The 20149-nt window shown below is 47.3% G+C and overlaps 1 protein-coding gene across 1 annotated transcript; it reads left to right on the top strand.

Annotated features, from left to right (window-relative positions):
- Positions 1 to 845: 845 nt before the first annotated feature.
- LOC127051240 (olfactory receptor 52R1-like) lies at positions 846 to 1940 on the top strand. Its single transcript, XM_050953349.1, has one exon. The coding sequence runs from the start codon at positions 993 to 995 to the stop codon at positions 1938 to 1940; it is 948 nt and encodes a 315-aa protein (XP_050809306.1). The 5' UTR covers positions 846 to 992.
- The last annotated feature ends 18209 nt before the right edge of the window (positions 1941 to 20149 follow it).

Below are 20149 nucleotides of genomic sequence, written 5' to 3'. Positions count from 1 at the left end.
ACACCTACAAAGGTACTGGGGCTACAGAGATGCAGCTTGGGACTAGGCAGAGGCATCTGGTCCAGCCCTCTTGCCAATGATGAGTGGCCATGACAGACTTAACTCTGCCCCAGTGAGCGGGGGCTAGATGATGAGTGGCAGTAGCCACTGAGGCAAGTGGGCATAGACGGTTGGAGGTTCCCTTGGGAGGGGAGACCCAGAATGCGGGGGCATTGCCAGGGGGCAGGACCCCAAGGTAAAGAGGCAGATGGGTCCAGAAGGGACACGGGGGCCAGATTCCAGGAGGAGGTGCTCCATATGCTGGAGAGCTAATTCCCGAGATGACGAGCAGAAGGTGCCACGCTGGTGAGTCATCCTCTCGCTGCATAACCCTTTTGAAACACTAAGCATCTATAGATATAACTGGCTGGGAACGGATCTGTGTTTGTCCATTGGAATGTCACCAGTTCCATTTTTTATTTTCCTCTCCTCTATCATATACCCTCTTACTGGTCTCTTCTCTAAACTAAACAGGCCCAGACTTCACAGTCTGTTGGCAGCCTCTCCCATTCTCAGAGCCTGTCTCAGAAATCCCCTTTCTATCGGCTTTATCCTTTATAGAGACTGAATGTCCACAACTGAGTGTGTGTCCAGAGCAGATTATTCTCCATCCCATTCCTTAGGCATCTGAACATTCTCTTTGTTTTGACCACTGCTAAGAATGAGCCGAGCTGCCATCAGTGGCGACCAGGTCTGTCCCATAGTGTGAGTTCTAGTGGAGATATTTCCCTCCGGTACATGTTTTATCAAAGCTTTGTTTCTTTTTCACCCCTCATAACAACCCCCCCCCCATAGTGTGTGTAGTGTCTCATATTAACATTGTCTCTCCATCCAGGCATTCGTACTGCGACCATCACCCTAGAGCCTGAGAACATTAAGGAAATCAGAGGAACGTATAGTACGTGCAGGAGACTCCATTCTCCCTCAGTGTTGGACACCTTCTCTCCTACTCCATGTCAGATTCCAACACAACTGACTTCACCAACCCCTCCACTTTCATCCTGCTGGGCATTCCTGGCCTGGAGGCAGCCCATGTGTGGATCTCCATCCCCTTCTGCACCATGTACGTCATAGCTGTCTTGGGAAACTTCATCATCCTGTTCATCGTGAAGAGGGAACCAAGTCTCCATGGGCCCATGAACTATTTCCTCTGCATGCTGGCTGTCACTGACCTCGTCCTGTCCACATCCACCCTGCCTAAAATGCTAGCGATCTTCTGGTTCAATTCCAGAGAGATCGATTTCAGTGCTTGCCTCACCCAGCTGTACTTCATTCACTGCTTCTCAGCGATGGAATCTGGGATCTTTGTGGCCATGGCTTTTGATCGCTATGTGGCCATCTGCCATCCCCTGAGCCATTCCATCACCCTGACAAACCCCGTGGTGGCTAAGATTGGCCTGGCCGTGGTGCTGCGTGGCATCATGCTCATACTGCCCTATCCCTTACTGGCGAGGCAGTGGCCATATTGCAAAAGCAACATCATCCCCGACATACACTGCACGCACATAGCAGTGGTGAAGCTGGCTTGCGCCGACACCCACATCACTAATTACTACTGCCTCTTTGTGCTATTCTGCATCAGGGGTCTGGATATGTTTTTTATTGCTGTGTCCTATACCCAGATCCTCAGGGCCATCTTCAGCCTCCCCAGACAGGACGCCCGGCTCAAGACTTTTGGGACCTGCAGCTCTCACCTCTGTTCCATTTTAGCCTTTTACATCCCAGCTCTCTTCTCCTCCCTCACATACCGATTTGGCAACAATGTGGCCCTGCATTTCCATGTTCTCATTGGCAACGTGAGCCTCCTGGTGCCACCCATGCTAAACCCCATCATCTACGGTGTGAGGACCAAACAGATCCAGGACAGGCTGCTCTGGTTCCTTTCTCATAAAGACATCTGAATTGTAATCCTGGTGCTCTAACTGTCAGACCAAACTGCGTTCAGAGCTGGCTGGTGAGATAGGCCTGGGCCCACTTCCCTGAATCACTTACTAGACTGTCAAAGTGACATTGAATCCTTTCCTGGCCTTACTGTGCTGTGTCAACGCGACAGACTGGGGAATCGGTCTGTGTACAACTAACATAGGGTTCCCATCCTTCCAACTGCATTTAACTGGACCCCTGAGGGCCCATGCCCTGCCCTGCCTATTTCCCCAAGGCCCTGCCCCCTTTTAATTCTACCAGCAAGGCCCTGCCACTGTTCTGCCTTTTCTTCCAAAGTCCACCCTTGTCGCTCACTGCTCTTCTCCCCATCCCCAACCTCTCACTGGATCATCTCCACCTCTCTGCCCCCAGCCCCCAGCCCCCAGCTGGTCTCTCTCTGCCCGAGTCTGAGAAAGGAGCTGCTGCAGTCTGACAAGTAGCCTGCAGTGGATGCAGCACTGGGGCCAACAGGACAATCAGGAGCAGAGCTGGAGTCCAGGAAGCTGTATAAAAGCAACTGAGGGTTGAGTACAGGGTTGTGTGGCAGGTGTGCAAGGCTGTGCATCATACAGCTTGTGACCCCTAAGTCTCAGCAGAGTCCCGAGGGCAGAGACCATTGTGTGACTTATTGTTTTAGCTTTCAGCTTCCTCTCTTTCCTCCTGACTGAGGGTCTCTAGCAGGCAGGGTCCCTGCAATGGGAATGGGCTGGGAGCCAGGCTCTCCTATAATGCTTCATAGAAATATGCTTAGGAGTATAAATATGACATATCTGGAATATGTTTTATACTACATGTGTCCCATAGACCACTTCTGCCAGCATAATTAACCAAGTCCAATGAGTGCCTCCCGCTGATGCAACATTTATCGGTCAGGGGTGTGTTTTTTCACACCCATGACTCCCAAAAGTTTTACCAACAAAATTGTTAGTGTAGACAAAGCCTGAGTTGCATGCTGATAAAGACATCCACTGCCTCAATTTTGTACTTTTTAAGAAGATTGCAATTTTCTGCTGGTCTTCTCTGTCAGCAAACCCAGCTGCTTGCATAGATGTATCTCAAAACTCTGCCTGAGTCTCTTCCCAGACTCTGCACCATTACCAGAGAGTTTCAACTGCTTGAGGGCCTTCAATTGCTCCATCTCCAGGATGGCTCCTTTGTTCCTTCACCACAGCCCTGTTATCTCTTCCCTCTCCTCTGGTCTCCCCTCTGGTACGAGGGTTTGTCTTGGGAAAGCACGAGGAGGCAATACCACCTTTCGAAGGAAGGAGGCGTAAAGCCTGCCAGTGACAAAATTGTCCATACTGCCAGGTGTGAGCCCTGCATGGCTAAGCAGGGGGTAGATTCTACCTTAGAGAGTATAGAGTTATGTATCCTAGGAGAGGGTCCAGATAAGGAAACTGGGGAAGGAATAGTGGGAGTACAGGAATGTCTCCTCACTGGTCACATGGGAGAGGATGCCCAGGACAGAATGGCTGGTTCAGCATCTCTGTACCCAGGCACTCAGCCTGTGGTTCAGGCTTTGAGAGGGAACCGTGTAACTGACCTCCCCCTCTCTCGGGGGCAGAGAGAGGGGTAATGAAGGGTACCTCAATCCAGGTCCTAATTTTTCAGGAGTTTGTTCCTGACGTGCTTAAAGAAAACTAACCCTGTCTCTTTAGGACAGGAGGTCGATCCTGCTGAAAATGATTATCTATGAAAATGCTAATGACCCATTAGACAGAGAGGAGGAAGTAATTCCATGGATTGGTAAGATATGGAAGGCAGCTGTGAAAGAGCTGCTGAGATGTCATAAACAGATAGCTAAGGGTTAATGTTCTTTTACCTGTAAAGGGTTAACACAGGGAACCAAACACCTGACCAGAGGACCAATCAGGAAACAAGACTTTTTCAAATCTGGGTGGAGGGAAGTTTTGGGTGTGAGTTCTTTGTTCTTTGTCTTGTGTCTGTGCCCTCTCAGCTCTAAGAGTGATTTTTCTATCTCCTGGCTTTCTAATCTTCTGTTTCCAAGTTGTAAGTACAAAGATAATAAGACAATAGGTTTATATTGTTTTCTTTTGTATTTACATGTGTGTAGTTGCTGGAATGTTTTAAATTGTATTCTTTTTGAATAAGGCTGTTTATTCATTTTTCTTTTAAGCAATTGATCCTGTATATTGTCTACTTGATACAGAGCCTATTTTTAATGTCCTTTTTTCTTTCTTTTTATATAAAGCTTTCTTTTTAAGACCTGTTGGAGTTTTTCTTTAGTGGGGACTCCAGGGAATTGAGTCTGCAGCTCACCAGGGAATTGGTCTGTCTGCTATCTACGAAGCCATCCTAGGCATTTACAGAGCATCTGACCCTAGGGAGGCCTAGGCACTATCCCAAGTTTTCTTCGTAATCAACTATAATTTTTAAATATACACAAATGCACAGAGCAGCCAATTCCTCTCTGACTCAGCTCAAAGCCCAAGAGTTCTCATCTCCCTTTGGAAAGGTCCTTTAATTACTGTTTACTCTTAAAGCTGGACAACAGACACAGCAGCGCAGACATGGAAAGAAAGACATTGGCTAGAGTGTCTCCGGTCTCCGGCCTCTTTGCATCCAGATGACACTTCTCCTCTAGAGGCTGAGCGAACCCCACTGGGATTGCACAGAGCCCTGCATCAGCTCTCAGCGTGGGATGTTGTTGCATACGCTGGGGTGAGAGAGGTGTGGGATATGGCTACCTGATGGGGATTCCCAAGAAAGACACTTCCACTTCGCAATTCACAGATTCCCATCTCTAGCTGGTGAGTTCACCTGCTGGACAAACCAAGAGCAACATGAGCCTGATGGGATAGAGAATAAGTCTATTGTCCTTAATGATCTGCACAGCCATTAAAAATCCCAGGCCCTTGCCACATGGCTGAGTTTGACCCGTATCACTGTCCAAAATGTCATTCCTTTCTGTGAACACCAAGCTGCCCCTGCCAATGGCCTCACGGCCTGAGGCAGATGTATTTTAGTGGATCCTTCATGATGAAAGATGTTAGTAGATGGACAGTACAAGGCCAAATTTGGAGGCCATGCCCTGTATTTTGCTCAGGACCCACTAAGGCAAAATTTCCCTTGGAGTAAGAACTGAATAAAGAACTCAGGAGCCAGCTGTGTGTTAATGCACAGACACTGCCCGCTCCCTCCTCTAGCAATTTTAGGTTTTGTCTGTTAAAAGTGTGTGTGTGCAGGGGGAGGGGGGGTCATTACCTGACTTTTATCTGCTGCAAAGAATTGAGGAATAATTATAAGAATTTTTGAACATGGGCAGCACTCTCCTAGCTTCATTTGAGACTTTGGCTGAACTGTTATGCCTGAAACATTGAAAACACAATTCAGCCAGGAGGAGACACCCAGCATTGCAAATGTAAGTCCTAATCGTTACAGTCTGGCAAACTTAAAAAAAAATAAAATGAGATCTCCTAATTGAAGCTCTCAGAGAGCCTTAACTAAGGGGGCCCCCCAGAACCACCTACAATGGCTAAGCTGTTTACTTCAATAATGTCAGTGCTAATGAGTTCCACAGGTCAAACAGGTATTGGGTGTTAAACTTTCAGATTTTCTATGTAACTGAATGTTCCCTTGTTTGTGTGTTGTGAAACAGAGTAAATACAAATCCCTGATTTACTTTCTTTGCTGAAAGATTCATATAATTTAAGGTCAGAAGGGGTGATTTGATCATCCAGCCTGATGTCCTGTATAACACAGGCCACTAAATTTTACTCAGTTACCCTTGAGTCGAGCCTTATAACATCTGTGTGACAAAGCCCTGCTCCAATCTAGGATTTTACTTTACAGAATCATAGAGCCATGGAGTTAACCGGCTACCAATATGTAGGATGTGTTGTGTCTAAACCATCCTAGAGAGACTGGCGTCCCGCCACCTTAGGGATACCTCCAGGGGAGGAGCTTCCACAACCTCACAAAGTGTCTGTTCCACTGTCCTCCTGTTCTTAAAGTTAGGAAGTTTTTCCTCAGATGTAATTCCTCCATCTTTCTTATCGCAGCCTTTCAAGTATCCAAAGACTGCTCCCATCTCTCCCTCAATCTCGTCTTTTCCAAACCAAACACAAATGGTTGCTTCAGCCCTTGCTCGTATGCCTTGTCCTCTATCCCTTTGATCATCATTGTCGCTTGCCTCTGGATCCTTTCCAATTTCTCTACATCCTTCCTATACATCGGTGACCCAACCTAGACACAATGCTCCAGCTGAGGCCTAACCAGTGCCTGGTAGTTGAGTACTATCACCTCCCATGATTTCCATTTCCCTTTTCTGAAAAAATCAACACCCCTGAAAAATGTAGCTATATCAACCTAACCCTGGTGTAGAAGGCATTAGGTCAACAGAAGAATTCTTCAATGGACTTAGCTTCCCCTCTTGGGGAGATGGATTAACAACTTTGACAGGAGAACCTCTGCTGTCCATATAAGTAGTGTCAACATTTAGCCCTTATTTCCAACTATAATATTTTTGGCTTCAGATTCCAGTGATTGGGTCCTGCTTTTCCTTTCTTCAGTAGATTAAAGAGTATGTTATTGATATTTAAGATGAATAAATGAAGCTCCTTAAGTCACTCTCTGCAGATAAAATTTACAGATGACCCAAAGATTGGCAGATTGGTTACAAAAAGGAGGCTGGGGCAGGCACATTGATTGACCTGGAACATATGGTGAGCTGGGGCCATGGAAACAAAATATTTTAATACAGACAAATGCAAAGGGATCCTCTTGGAAGAGGGAATGCAGTCTTGATCCACAGACCACGGCACTGCATTATGGGACACAGGGACCGTGGAAAGGATTTAGGGGTCATTGTAGACACCCAACTCATTGTGAGCTCCCAGCTTGATGCTGTTGCCAAAAGCACTGATGAGATCCTTGGATATATAAACAGGGGAGTGGTGAGTTGGAGCAAGAGAATGATTTTACCTCCACACTGACTGTTTCCACTCCCAGGTTCCACATTTCAGAAATGATGTTGAAAAATTGGAGAGGGTGCGTGTTTTTATGAGGTTCTGCAGGGATCCGTTTTTGGCCCAACACTATTCAATATTTTCATCAATGATCTGGAATCAAAGAGAAAAATTAACAATGGCCCATTGACAACTGTTTCCTAAGATCTTTCAGTTAGCCAGTTTTTGGTCCACTTTACATGTGCTCTACTGATATTGCATAGTGTGCATTTTTTTATCTGAATTTTTCCACCTACTGAAACAAACGCCTCAGAGAAATCAAAGTGTATTGCATCTGCTTGGTTCCCTTGGTTGATCAAAAGTGTGTTCTCATTTCAGGATAAAATCGGGTTTATCTGACAAGACATGTTTTCCATACACCATGTTGTTGACTGGCATTAATTATATTCCTATGTTTTTTTTAACTAATCCCAGCCCAGCTTTTCCATTCTTTATTAATTTTGTAAAATCTTTTTTTTAAACTTTCCCTTTTTTAATTGAATATTTTACATTTAACCCAGATCTGTCCTGTTCTCCCTCCCCCGTTTTCTTTTCCTTTTGGCTCTCCGGCTGCCTCACCGTGTACCTCTGGTTCCCAGTGAGATGTGCACTTGATCAGCCAGTCGTAACTCAGGTGTTTGGAACTCTACGATTCAATTGTAGATGCTGTTTGTCACCATCCTTGTCTTCTAATGGACTGGGAAGTATTTTATCATCTTAGGTGATATATGTTTCTCATTCTGCTTCTTTCCGAATGCAGAACACAATTATATATTGAAGGTATCTACCTTTCCTGCAACATTAACAAACTTTATTTCTCCCTCAAAGAATTGAGCTAAACCTTTTCTAGGATTTCTTTTGTTCTCAAAATACTTTAATAAGTTCCTTTTTGTGATTCTTAAACCTGCAAAACCTGGATTTTTCTATGACGTTTTTAGCATCTCTTATGAATTTTCATAAATTCCAATTTGTATTATTTGCTCTCTATTTTCCCTTTTCCCCATATGTTATATATTTCTAACCGTTCTGTTCCCTCTCCCCCGCAATGCCCCGTCCCAATTGTTGCCTTCACTTTGTCAGTAAACCAAGTTTTTTGTCCAAAATTCTCTACTTTCTTGATAGTGGAATAGTGAATTTTTGCCAAACTCATAAACTCTTCTTCAAGAACTCCCAATTTTCATTCTCATTTTTAATCTTGAAATTGTTCCTCTCAATCACTTTTATTGATCTTTTGCCTCTCCTTTGGGGAATTAGCCCTTTTGAAACACTAAGTGAATTGCCTCCTTAGACTGACTTCACACTCTGTAAGACAATTCACATCTTTTCATGTATTTATACGTGCTCCTGTATTTTCCACTCCATGCATTTGATGAAGTAGGTTCTAGCCCATGAAAGCTTAGTCCAAAATGAATTTGTAAGTCTCTGAGGTGCCACAAGGACTCTTTGTTGTTTTTGCAGATATCGTCTAACACAGCTAACGCTCTGAATCTAAGTGTCTATAGATATTACTGGTCGGGAACTGTTCTGTATTTGTCCATTTGAATGTAATCAGTTCCATTCGTTATTTATCTCTCATCTATCATAAGCCCCCTTCTTTGTCTCTTCTCTATGCTCAACACTCTGTCGGCATATGGTGGCCTCTCCCATTCTCTTAGCCTGTCTCAGAAATCCCCCGTCTATTGGCTATACACTATATAGAGAACGAGTGTCCACAACGGAGCGCATGTCCAGAGCAGGGTATTCTCCATTCCCCTCCTTGGGCATCTGAACATTGTCTTTGTTTTGGCCACGGCTGCAAATAAGCCACTGTTTCCATGGAGCTGCTGTCAATGATGCTCAGGTGTTTCCCATGAGGTGAGTTCTAATTGGGATGTTTCCCTCTGGTAATGTTTTGTCAAAGCTTTGTTTCTTTTTCACTCTTAGATTTTGAGCGCCATAAAATGTGGACTTGGCATTAGCAGAGTCAGTTGTTAATAATTCATTTATCTGAATAGTGAAAATGTCTTTTTTTCAGTGTGTGAAGAGTGACCAATTTCCTTCACCCATGAGAACAGTCCCCAGTTGTGCATGTAGTGTCTCCTATTAACATTTCCTTTCCATTCAGGCATTGGTACTGTGACCATCACCCTAGAGCCTGGGCACATATACAAATTCAGAGGAACATACAGTAAATGCAAGAGACACCGTTCTGCCTCAGAGTTGGACACCTTCTCCTTTACTCCATGTCAGATTCTAACACAACCGACTTCACCAACCCCTCCACCTTCATCCTGCTGGGCATTCCTGGCCTGGAGGGGGCTCATGTCTGGATCTCCATCCCCTTCTGTGCCATGTACATCATAGCTGTCTCGGGGATCCTCACCATCCTGTTGATCATAAAGAGGGAGAGGAGCTTCCATGCCCCCATGTACTATTTCCTTTGCATGCTGGCCATCACCAACCTGGTGTTGTCTACATCCATGCTGCCCAAAATGCTGAGCACCTTCTGGTTCAATTCGAGGGAGATCGATTTCAGTACCTGCCTCACCCAGATGTACTTCATTCACTTGTTCTCGGTGATGGAGTCTGGGATCCTCATGGCCATGGGTTTTGATCGCTATGTGGCCATCTGTGATCCCCTCAGACATTGCACTGTCCTGGCATACCACGTGGTGGCCAAGATTGACTTGGCTGTGGTGCTGCTTGGTGGCATGATCATACTGCCCTATCTCATCCTGACAAGGCAGTGGCCATATTCTGAAACCAACATCATACCCGATACATACTGTGCACATACAGCTGTGGTGAAGCTGGCATGCGCTGATACCTGCATCAGTAGTTATTATGGCCTCTTTGTGCTATTCTTTGTAAAGGGTTTGGATATGTTTTTTGTTGCCTTGTCCTATACCCAGATCCTCAGGGCCATCTTCAGCCTCCTGACAAAGGATGCCTGGCTCAAGACCTTTGGGACCTGCAGCTCCCACCTCTGTTCCATCTTAGCCTTTTTCATTTCAGCTCTCTTCTCCTCCCTCACATACTGATTTGGCCAGAATGTGGCCCTGCATTTCTGAGTTCTCACTGGCAATGTGAACCTCCTGGTGACCCCCATGCTAAACCCCATCATCTACAGGGTGAGGACCAAACAGATCCAGGACAGGCTGCTCTGGCTCTTTATTCATAAAGAGATCTAATGTTTCTCCTTGTGCTCTGGCTCAGAGACTGATCTCCATGCAGAGCTGTCTGGTGAAATGGTGCTGGGCCCTCTTCCCTAAGTTAATTACAGGACAGATAAAGTGACATTGAATCCTTTCCTGGCCTTACTGTGCTGTGTCAGCATGACAGACTGGGGAATAGGTCTGTGTACAGCTCATTATCTCATGGGGTTTCTACCTTTCTTATTGCTTTTAAGCGGAACTCTGAGGCCCTGCCCCCTTTCCAGTGGGACATAGATGACGAAGTGAAACTCAAGACAAACTGCTGCTCAAAGCAGGACCAACCCCCAAATTGCCCTGCCAAGGATTGAACTCACAACATTGGGTTTAGCAGGCCAATGCTCAAACCACTGAGCTATCCCTCCCCCTGCTTAGCATTATCTTCCTCAAAGCCCTGGCTTATCTGCTACCTTACCCTGTAGGAGCCTATGTTCTGCCAGTAGCCGGCACAAAGTAACCTGAGTACTGACACAGCTCCACAGATAACGAGCTGCTCAGAGTCTTCACTAAGACCTCAGTTCTGGTGGGATTCTCCAGTGAGGTGTTCCCTCCCATTTCCCCAGCAGGCCCCATCTATTAGGAATTCTCAGAGCATGCCTCTCTGATGGGGCCCTGTGGGTTGGGAATGTGTGTGTTTTTATGTGCGTCCATGTGTGTATGTGTGTATGTGACTCCATGTGTGCATGTGTGTTTGTGTGTGCATGTGGGTCCAAGTGTGTGTGCACATCCGTGGGTCTTTGTGTGTACGTGTGTCTGTGTGTGTGTCTGTTTGCATGTGTGTGCAGGTGTGTATGCACATGTGAGACTGTGTGTGTGCTTGCATGTGGGTCAGTGTGTGTGCATCCAAGTGTATGCTTGTGTACGTGTGTCTGTGTGTGTGTCTGTTTGCATGTGTGTCCATGTGTTTGCACCCCCAGAATATCTCAATAGCCCAGTGGTTTAGCACCCTCACCTAGAATGTGGGAGACCCAGATTCAAGTCCCTGCTCTGCTGAATGTTTGTTTGTATAAAGTGATACAGCACAAGCTGGAGAGACTGAGTACCCCAGTCAGAATAGCCATTTGTGGGGTGCTCAGGACACTCATGTGGGAGATATGTGTTATGTCTCTGCTCCAAAGCAGGTAGAACATAGATTTTGGATCTGAGTCTCCCACATCTCTCTTGCATCTGTCACTAGAAAATGCTGACCTTTCCTAGGCACCTTTCTCCAGCAGAGGGCTCATAGCTGACAATCCCACATGGAAATAGATACCTCTCTCCAGCCAATCTGCTGAGCTCCTGAACACCCAAATCAATGGGAGTTACGTGCTTAAGGACCATGCAATGGATATTGAGTGCTTGTGGAGCCAACATCTAGGGCAAGCCTACCTTATGGGCTCCAGCAAGCCAACATACTGAATAATGCAATCAAAGGAAAAGTACTGGTGAGTCTTCTAAACTCAAGGGCAAAGGGTGTGTGGTGCACAGGTGGCTGACTTAAGGGTGCTGCCAGAGAAGCATCAAGAAATCTCTTCTAAGAATGAAGTGACCAATTTTGATGACTGGTGTGATGTTGCACCCCATAAGGCTTTATGGAAGTATGCTTATGAAGGTAAATATGGCATAACTGCTGTATGTTTTATTCTACATATGCCATGTAACATATCTCTGTAAAGGTTACGATCTACTAAATCTATTCATCCTATTTATATGTATATATCATTTTTGTATTTGAATTATGAATATTGGCTGTATATTGGTTTAATTTTAAATAGCCTTAGTAAGGCATTTGGTCAGTTCAAGATAGCATGTGAACCATGGCTGCTATCTGTAAGTTCTGAGTCATGCATAGACATGTGACTTGCCCATGTGACTCCAAAACTCCATCTTGTAGCTGGGATTCTACACAGGGGGAGGGAGGGGTGTGCACACACAAGAGAAAGTATGTTTAAATCCCTCGGAGACTCCTCCATTTTGTCTTCAGCTAGCTCCAGAGATAGCCTCTCCACCCCTAGAGGATACCTGAAAGAAATTAGAAAAAAGGACAGTAACCATGGGGGTGTGAGTGACTGCTGGACCCAGACTAGAAGGAGGCTAGTCTGTAAAAGAAACTTACTGGAACATCTCTGAGGAGGATGTTTTATCTGTATTCAGTTTTCTTATTGTATTAGGGATAGACTTGCATGTTTTATTTTAGTTTGCTTGGTAATTCACTTTGTTCTGTCTTTTACTACTTGGAATCACTTAAATCCTACTTTCTATATTTAATAAAATCACTTTTTACCTATTAATAAACTCAGAGTATGTATGGGGAGGAGGGGTGCATATCTCTCTATCAGTGTTCTAGAGGATGAACAGTTTTTGAGTTTACCCTGTGTAAGCTTTATACAGGGTAAAACAGATTTCTTTGGGGTTTGGACTCCACTGGGAATTGGGCATCTGCGTGTCAGAGACAGGAACACTTCTTAAGATGTTTTCAGTTGAGTCTGCAGTTTGTGGGACATGGTTCAGACCTGGGTCTGTGTTTGTAGCCGGCAAGCATGTCTGGCACAACCAAGCAGGGTTCTGGAGCAGTAGCATAGCTAGTGGGGTGCAGGGGAAGCAGATGCTTCCTCTCAGCACATTTTCCCAAAAGCGGCGCCTTAGTTAGGGGTTACCACGGTGCCAGTGGTCGAGGCCCACACTCTGCTCTGAAGCTTGGCGTGCAGGGTTGGCAGAGAGAGGGCAGTGGCAACAGCAAAGGTTACTGGGCATGCTCAGTTCAGGTGAGCTTGCTCAGAACCCCCAAAGTAGGGAATTGGGATCAGGAACTGTTTGTGTCGTTACAACCGGCACTGGGGCTCCTGCAGGCAAGGGGGAGGGCGGCGTGGCCAGAGGAGCCACGGGGGACCGGCTCGGCGTGGCCGGAGGAGTGAGGGGGGGACGCAGCATGGCAGCCCGCAGCACGGCCGGAGGAGCCATGCGGGGGCGGCATGGTCAGAGGAACCATGGGGGACCGGCTCGGCGTGGCCGGAGGAGTGAGGGGGGTAGAGCATGGCAGCCCACAGCGTGGCCGGAGGAGCCATGGGGGGGTGGCAAGACTAGAGGAGCCATGGCAGGATGGCATGGTCGGAGGACTCATGGGGGGACGGCGCAGCTGGAGGAGTGAGGGGGGGCACAGCATGGCAGCCCGCAGCACGGCCAGAGGAGCCATGGGGGGGCGGCATGGTCGGAGGACTCATGGGGGGATGGCGCTGCCGCAGGAGTGAGGGGAGGCACTGCATGGCAGCCCACAGTGCGGCTGGAGGAGCCATGGGGGGGTGGCAAGGCTGGAGGAGCCATGGGAAGGCGGCACAGCCAGGAGAAGCCAGCCAAGCAGGGGGCGCGGAGCAGCCGAGGAAGAGCCAAGGTGGGGCGCCTTTTTGATGTTTGCTCCCCCTGCTCTTAGAACCTGGCTACGCCACTATTCTGGAGTCCCGAGCTGGCAGGGAAGGCAGGGGCAGAATTAGTCTTGGCACATCAGTTGGCAGGTCCCAAGGGGTTTCTGTGATCCAACCCGTCACACCTTCCAACCCTAATATTCTATGATTCTGTATGAGTCAGCGATGTGCCCTTGTTGCCAAGAAGGCTAACGACACATTGGGCTGCGCTAGTAAGAGCACTGCCAGAAGATCAAGGGAAGCCTTTATTCTATAATGAGATAACAGGCTCTGTGGATATGGGGAAATCGATGGATGTGATTTATCTTGACTTTGGTAATTAATCCAGCCCACACACTGAAGAAGGTAATTGTGGATCTTACCTTATCAAATATTTCAGTAATGGAATCCCACTGTGGAAAGGTTATTCAATCATACTATAGGGCTTGAGGAATTGGATAAATGTTCATGATATTCCCAGACCCCATATGGATCGAAAGGAAAGGGATATTTTAGGAACAGATGGTGTTGGGGTAGGAGTTCTTTATATATAAATAAGAAAGTGGCTGAAAATAAAATGAAAGCTATGGGTCAACACCTAAAGGATTTAGCAGTGCTCCTGAAGGTATCCTTAGATCAGCTAATTTCCATACAGAATGAGGTGACGCAGGTTCTAGGGGAATGGGAAAAATCCTAAGAGAAGGATCATCTCCACGACTTGCAGGCTGTTGGTGTCCTACAGAGCAATGTTCTCTTGTCCCTGGCTTGCATGCAAATGCAGATGTGGATTATTGATATGATTCTGGATGGCATGAGACTGCCAGTTCCAGTTCAAACGGTGCTCCAAGGGCTGGCTCTTGTTCAAATGGCTAACTTAAGAGTGCTGCCAGAGAAGCAACAAGAAGTCTTTTTTTCTAAAGATGAGGGGACCAATTTCAATGAATGGCTCTAAGGTGTCCATGACAGGCCAAAACAGCCGGCAAAGTTGCTCTCACTAGAACTAAAGTTGCAGCCCAAAGTAGGAAAACGAAAAGTCCAGTGGTGCTCTCATCAAACCTGGTAACCATGTACCTATTTCACAAGCATAGATGCCAGAGACATAATAAAAAAAACAGGACAAGTGTGAGTCAAATACTCGCACTGTGGTCACCCACAACAATCCTAAACTGCTGGTTTACACTATCCCTACTGGCCCTGGGAGATTTGTACATAGGGACCAGTTAAATATTGGACTATTAGTCTGATCAGGGCTAATAGAAGGAATAGAGCAGCATGTCCCAAGGAAACAAACCAATGGGGCAAACCCAAACCCTGTTGAAAATGGACAGATCCCTCAAATGGTCCTGGTGTTACCCAGGGACAGGGGAATAGAAAAATTGGGCAAGAAACCACCAGTTTTAAGAAGGTCCCAGAGAACTACCAGGGATGTACTGCCTGGTAAACCTAGAGATGATTATGTTATTTGTTCTAAGTGGTGTTGTAATGAATACTGTGATGTATAGTAGAAAGAAGTGGACATGGGTTGTTAAATGTTCAATTATTGATTGTTAATGGCTTTTTTATATAACGTGATGCTGGTTAATCTTGTTAACATGGGGACCTAGATGTGCTGGTTGTAATATAATGGCTGTGGCAGAATATTAGCAAGGGAGAATGTCAGGGGACTGTTGGCCCTTCACTAAAACTTCTTGAGGATTTTGATTGGCCCTTTCTCAGTACCTAAATGAATGGTCGATGGGAAACCAGGTCCCTGAGAGTGACAGGCCCCAGGGGCAATGGGGAGAGGCCAGCGCTCCCAGTCAGCCTGACTGACAGCACAGGAAGGCCAAGGGGGAGGTCAGGGTGGTCCCATCCTCCATGCGAGCTGGGGATGCCAGGGCCAGAGGGGGCCATGCTAAGGAGAGCTGGGGAGCCGCCATGCCAGGCAGAGCTGGCACGGTCACAGAAGCATCCCAGGAGCAGGCCCATGCTGGGAGCAGCCACAGCAGCCAGAGAAACAGTCGAGAGATCCAGGAGCGGCGCTAGGGTTTTTGGCACCCTAGGCGGGGGTCCTTCCGCGGCTCCCGGTCTTAGGGGACACTTTGGCAGCGGATCCCGGAGTGAGTGAAGAACCCACCGCAGAATTACCGCCGAAGCCCTGGAACACTGGAAGGACCCCCTGCCGCCGAATTGCCGTCGAGGGTGGCGAAATGCTCCCCCCCACAAATCCTAGCGCCCTAGGCGACCTCTTAAGTCGTCTAAATGGAAGCACCAGCCCTGCAGAGATCTGAGTTGGAAGCAGAGGTGTGGGCGCCCTAACCAGAGGGGCCAGAGAAGCGCCCCAGGGAGCAGGGAGTAGAGTATCAGCACTGCTGGGGCTGGAGCATTGTGGAGTCAGGTGTGGAGAGCAGCTGGGGAGAATGAAGGGGGACCCTGGGCAGAGGGTCAAATGTAGGGAGGCCAGACTTGGAGGGGGAATCATTAACCCACCAGGGGTGGGAGGGAGATGACGCTGGGAAGAAGGGTCCTTGCACCCAGAGCCTGAGGGCATGTGGCCACCACCAGAACAAATGTCCAACTTGCGGCATCCCTGCAGCACAGCCAGGGACTGGGCAGAAGGCCGCGGAGGTGTGAGGGAGAGACTGTGCATTGCCCTGACATTCCAGAGACAGCTGTCTGTGGTGTCACTGTGCCCACAGAGCGGGGGTGACTGTGTTTTCCTCTAACCTTTCCCATTTTTTTCTTATTTTTTAAATTGATTGCTGATTTAAAAATAACTTGTATTTGCTTGAACTATATGCTGTGACGGAAGAGAGCACCCTGAACTGGGGACACCCTAGCCCCTGTCCTAAGTGACTATAACAAGATTGTAGGTCAAGCCCTCTGCCACCCAGGAGAGTGGACAGGGAGCCCTCAAGGTCAGGCAGGAGTGAGATAAAGGGTAAGCAAGAAGGATCGAGTCCTCATATCCTTTCATTAGTGAATTCTGCCAGGTTTGTGAATAAGCCTGGAAGGGTCCCGAATAAGAGCAGGGACTGTTCCCCCACTCACATCTTCAGGAATTCTTGAAAGGACTCTCCTTACTTTTCTCTTCTAAAGTGAAACATTTCCCCTTGGAATGTTTTGCTCTGCTGCGCTACACAAGGCCCTTCACTTTTCTGCAAAAGGGTAATAACCGGCTCTCTCTGCCTGCCTGAGGCTCTGTCTACACTACACACCTTACAGTGGGACAGCTGTACCCGTTGCACCTGCGCTGCTCTCACGTGTAGCCACTCTATGCCCATTGGACCGAGCTCTCCTGCCAGCAGAATTAAACTACTCCCAGCTTGTGGCTCCTGCTGAACATAGCGCTCTCCAGACCAGCCCTTTTCTTGGGCAGGGGGTGTTTTTTTCATACCCCGACAGACAAAAGTTTTACCAAGAAAAGTGCTAGTGTAGACAAAGCCTGAGTTGCATGATAGTAAGATGTCCACAAGCCCTGCAATGTTTAAGAAGAATGAAAATTTCTGCTGGTCTCCTTTCTCACCAAACCCAGCTGCTTGCATAGATTTATCTCAAAACTGCCTGAATGTCTTTCCGGAGTCTGCTGCATTACCCGAGAATTTCAACGCCTTTTGGGTTTTCAGTTGTTCCATATGCAGGATAGCTCCTTCCTTCCTTCACCAAAGCCCTGTTATCTCTGGCCTCTGGTAATCCCTGGTACTAGAAGGAGATCTTGGGAATTCATAAGAAGGAAAAACAGTCTAGACTCTAACGAGGGAGGCTTGATTAGATATAAATCAGAGTTACAAAAGCTAATGGAGAGCCCTGCGCTCCCAGCTATGTGTTCAGTGGCAGCCGCCATTCAATGGCCCATTCTTGCTAGCCCCAATCTAGTTGCCCCAAACAGGTGCTCTGCTCTTGAAGGCCCAGGACATTCTCCTGAGTTTGCCAAGGACCCAGCAATAGGCGCACTGAACTATATAGGGGCCTCAGGAGGCTTCCCCAGTACAAACAATAATCATAAATAATAAACACAATAATCCAGCCAAATCAAGGCCTGCCCCCATCCCTTTGCCTTGAGCTACAGACAAATGTCATACTGTCTGGGAAAGTCTGATTCAGCCTGAAACATTAGATTTCAATTCCACCTTGGAGACACTGGGAGGAAACAAACAGAGATGAAGAGAAGAAATCCAATGCAAACACAAATCCGGTCTCCATCCTGCCTACAGGGCTCCCCTTATTCCACAGCATCTTTAGGGTAAGGGAGATAGGCACCTAGCTGCCCTCTATCCCTCAGTCTACACAGACAAGGTCCAGCTCCCAGACTGCTGGACTGGCAGCATAGTATGGGGAGGAGGTGAGCAGCCCTCAGTGGTGAAAGAAAAGGTGAAGGGCTGTTTAGAAAAGCTGGACATGCACAAGTCCATGGGGCCGGATACAGTGCATCTGAGGGTACTGAGGGAGTTGGCTGATGTCACTGCAGAGCCATTGGCTATTATTGTTCAAAACTTGTGGTGATTGGGGGAGGTCTTGGACAACTGGAAAAAGGCAAATATAGTGCCCATCTTTAAAAAAGAAAAGAAGGAGAATCCAGGGAACTACAGACTAGTCAGTCTCACCTCTGTCCCCAGAAAAATCATAAAACAGTTCCTCAAGGAATTCATTTAGAAGCACTTGGAGGAGAGGAAGGTGATCAGGAAAAGTAAACATGGATTCACCAAGGGCAAATCATGTCTGACCAACCAGATTGCCTTCTATGTCTAGTTGGCAGCCACCATTCAGCACTGGTGAGACCACATCTGGGGTATTGCATCTAGTTTTGGTCCCCCCCACTACAGAAGGGAGATGTACAAATTGGAGAGAGTCCAGCAGAGGGCAACATACATGATTAGGGGGCTGGGGCATATGACTTATGAGACGAGGCTGAGGGAGTTGGGCTTATTTAGTCTGCAAAAGAGAAGAGTGAGAGGGGCAGGGGGATTTGATAGCAGCCTTCAACTACCTGAAGGGGGAGATCCGTGGTAGCAGATGACAGAACAAGGAGCAATGGTCTCAAGTTGCAGTGGGGGAGGTCTAGACTGGATATTAGGAAACACTATTTCACTAGGAGGGTGGTGAAGCACTGGAATGGGTTACCTAGGAAGGTGGTGGAATCTCCATCCTTAGAGGTTTTTAAGGCTCAGCTTGACAAAGCCCTGGCTGGGATGATTTAGTTGTGCTTGGTCCTGCTTTGAGCAGGAAATTGGACTAGATACCTCTTGAGTTCTCTTCCAGCCCTAATCTTCCATGATTTTATCCACAGGAACATTCTGCTGGTGTTACTTTTAATAAGTCTGTTCCCCCAAAGTGACCCCAGTGACTGTGATGTGATGCCAGGTTTCTGAATGGGAGTGAAAGTGAAGTCCTGGAGTTCACACTTCCCAGGAGTGGGGAGCTGACAAACTGGCTATTCCTGCAAAGCTCAGATTCCCCTTGAGAGGATGGTGAAGGCTCAGGCTCCCTCTGCCAGTCTGCTACAGTGTGAGTCCATTTCGCTCTTGGTGTGACAGAGAGGCCATGGTTGTGGCAGGGAAGTCAGGTCTCCTGGGTTCTGTCTGTCATCTTGCCACTCATTCTCTCTGTGACCTTCACCAAGTCACATCTCCCTGTGCCTCAGATTCATTACCTGTACAATGGGGATATGTTGGTAGTGACTTTCCTTTGCTAGTTGTTTTCAGGATCCTTCAATGAAAGATGCTGCACAGTATGATGATAGGTACTGATGAGAATTACTGATCTGTGATCCCTTAGCACAGCCCCGTCGGTTTGCAGAAAGTGTTCCTGTCTCCCTTCAGACATCTGTCTCCAGAGCTGTCTATCTATTATCTACTCAGCCATCCTGGACATATACAGTGTATCTAACCTATGGAGACATAGGCATTATCCTTCGTTTTCTTAGTAATCAACCATGATTTTAAATATACACAAATACACAGAGCAACCAATTCCTCTCTGACTCAGCACAGAGCCCATGAGTTCTCATCTCCCTTTGGGAAGGTCCCTTAATTACTGTTATTCCTAAAGCTGGACAAAAAACACAGAAGCACAGGCAAGCTTGTATCCAGTCTGTTTACATTCAGATGCCACATCTCTGCTAGAGGCTGAGCTAACCCCTTGGGATTGCACAGAGCTGTATTATAAACGATGCACACACCTGTGTTGCTCTTCGGCCTCAGATATTGATGCAGATGCTGCGGTGAGAGAGGTGTGGGACACAGCTACCTGAAGGGGGTTCCCAGGGAAGACACTTCCATCTCACAATTCACAGATACCCATCTCCTGCTGAGTAGCTCACCTGGTCAACAAACCCAGTGCAGCGTGGGACTGATTTGATAGAGAGTAAGTCTGCAGAACTTTCCACTCTCCGCAGCTTTAAATATCCCAGGGCTCTTGCCACAGGTGACAAGTTGGCTCCAGAATCATTGGTCAAAATGTCCCTCTTGTCTGGGTCCCCGTGGCTGATGGCCTCCAGCCCCAATGTGCTGCATTTCAGTGGCACAGGGGATCCTTCATGATGAAAGATGTCAGTAGATAGACAATACAAAATCAAATTCTGAGGTCCTGGCTCGTACGTTACTCAGGCTGGCCCCATTAGGCAAAATTCCCCTTGGAGCCAGCTGTGAGTAATGCACAGACTCTCACCTCCTCC

Source organism: Gopherus flavomarginatus, chromosome 1 (assembly GCF_025201925.1).
Source record: "Gopherus flavomarginatus isolate rGopFla2 chromosome 1, rGopFla2.mat.asm, whole genome shotgun sequence".
Taxonomy (NCBI): Eukaryota; Metazoa; Chordata; order Testudines; family Testudinidae; genus Gopherus; species Gopherus flavomarginatus.
Note: the sequence above shows the minus strand (reverse complement) of the source record. Positions and strands in the feature narration are given on the sequence as shown.

Bases quoted from the DNA above. Each gene is read 5' to 3' on its own strand.
- LOC127051240 (XM_050953349.1), top strand. From the start codon at position 993: ATGTCAGATTCCAACACAACTGACTTCACCAACCCCTCCACTTTCATC.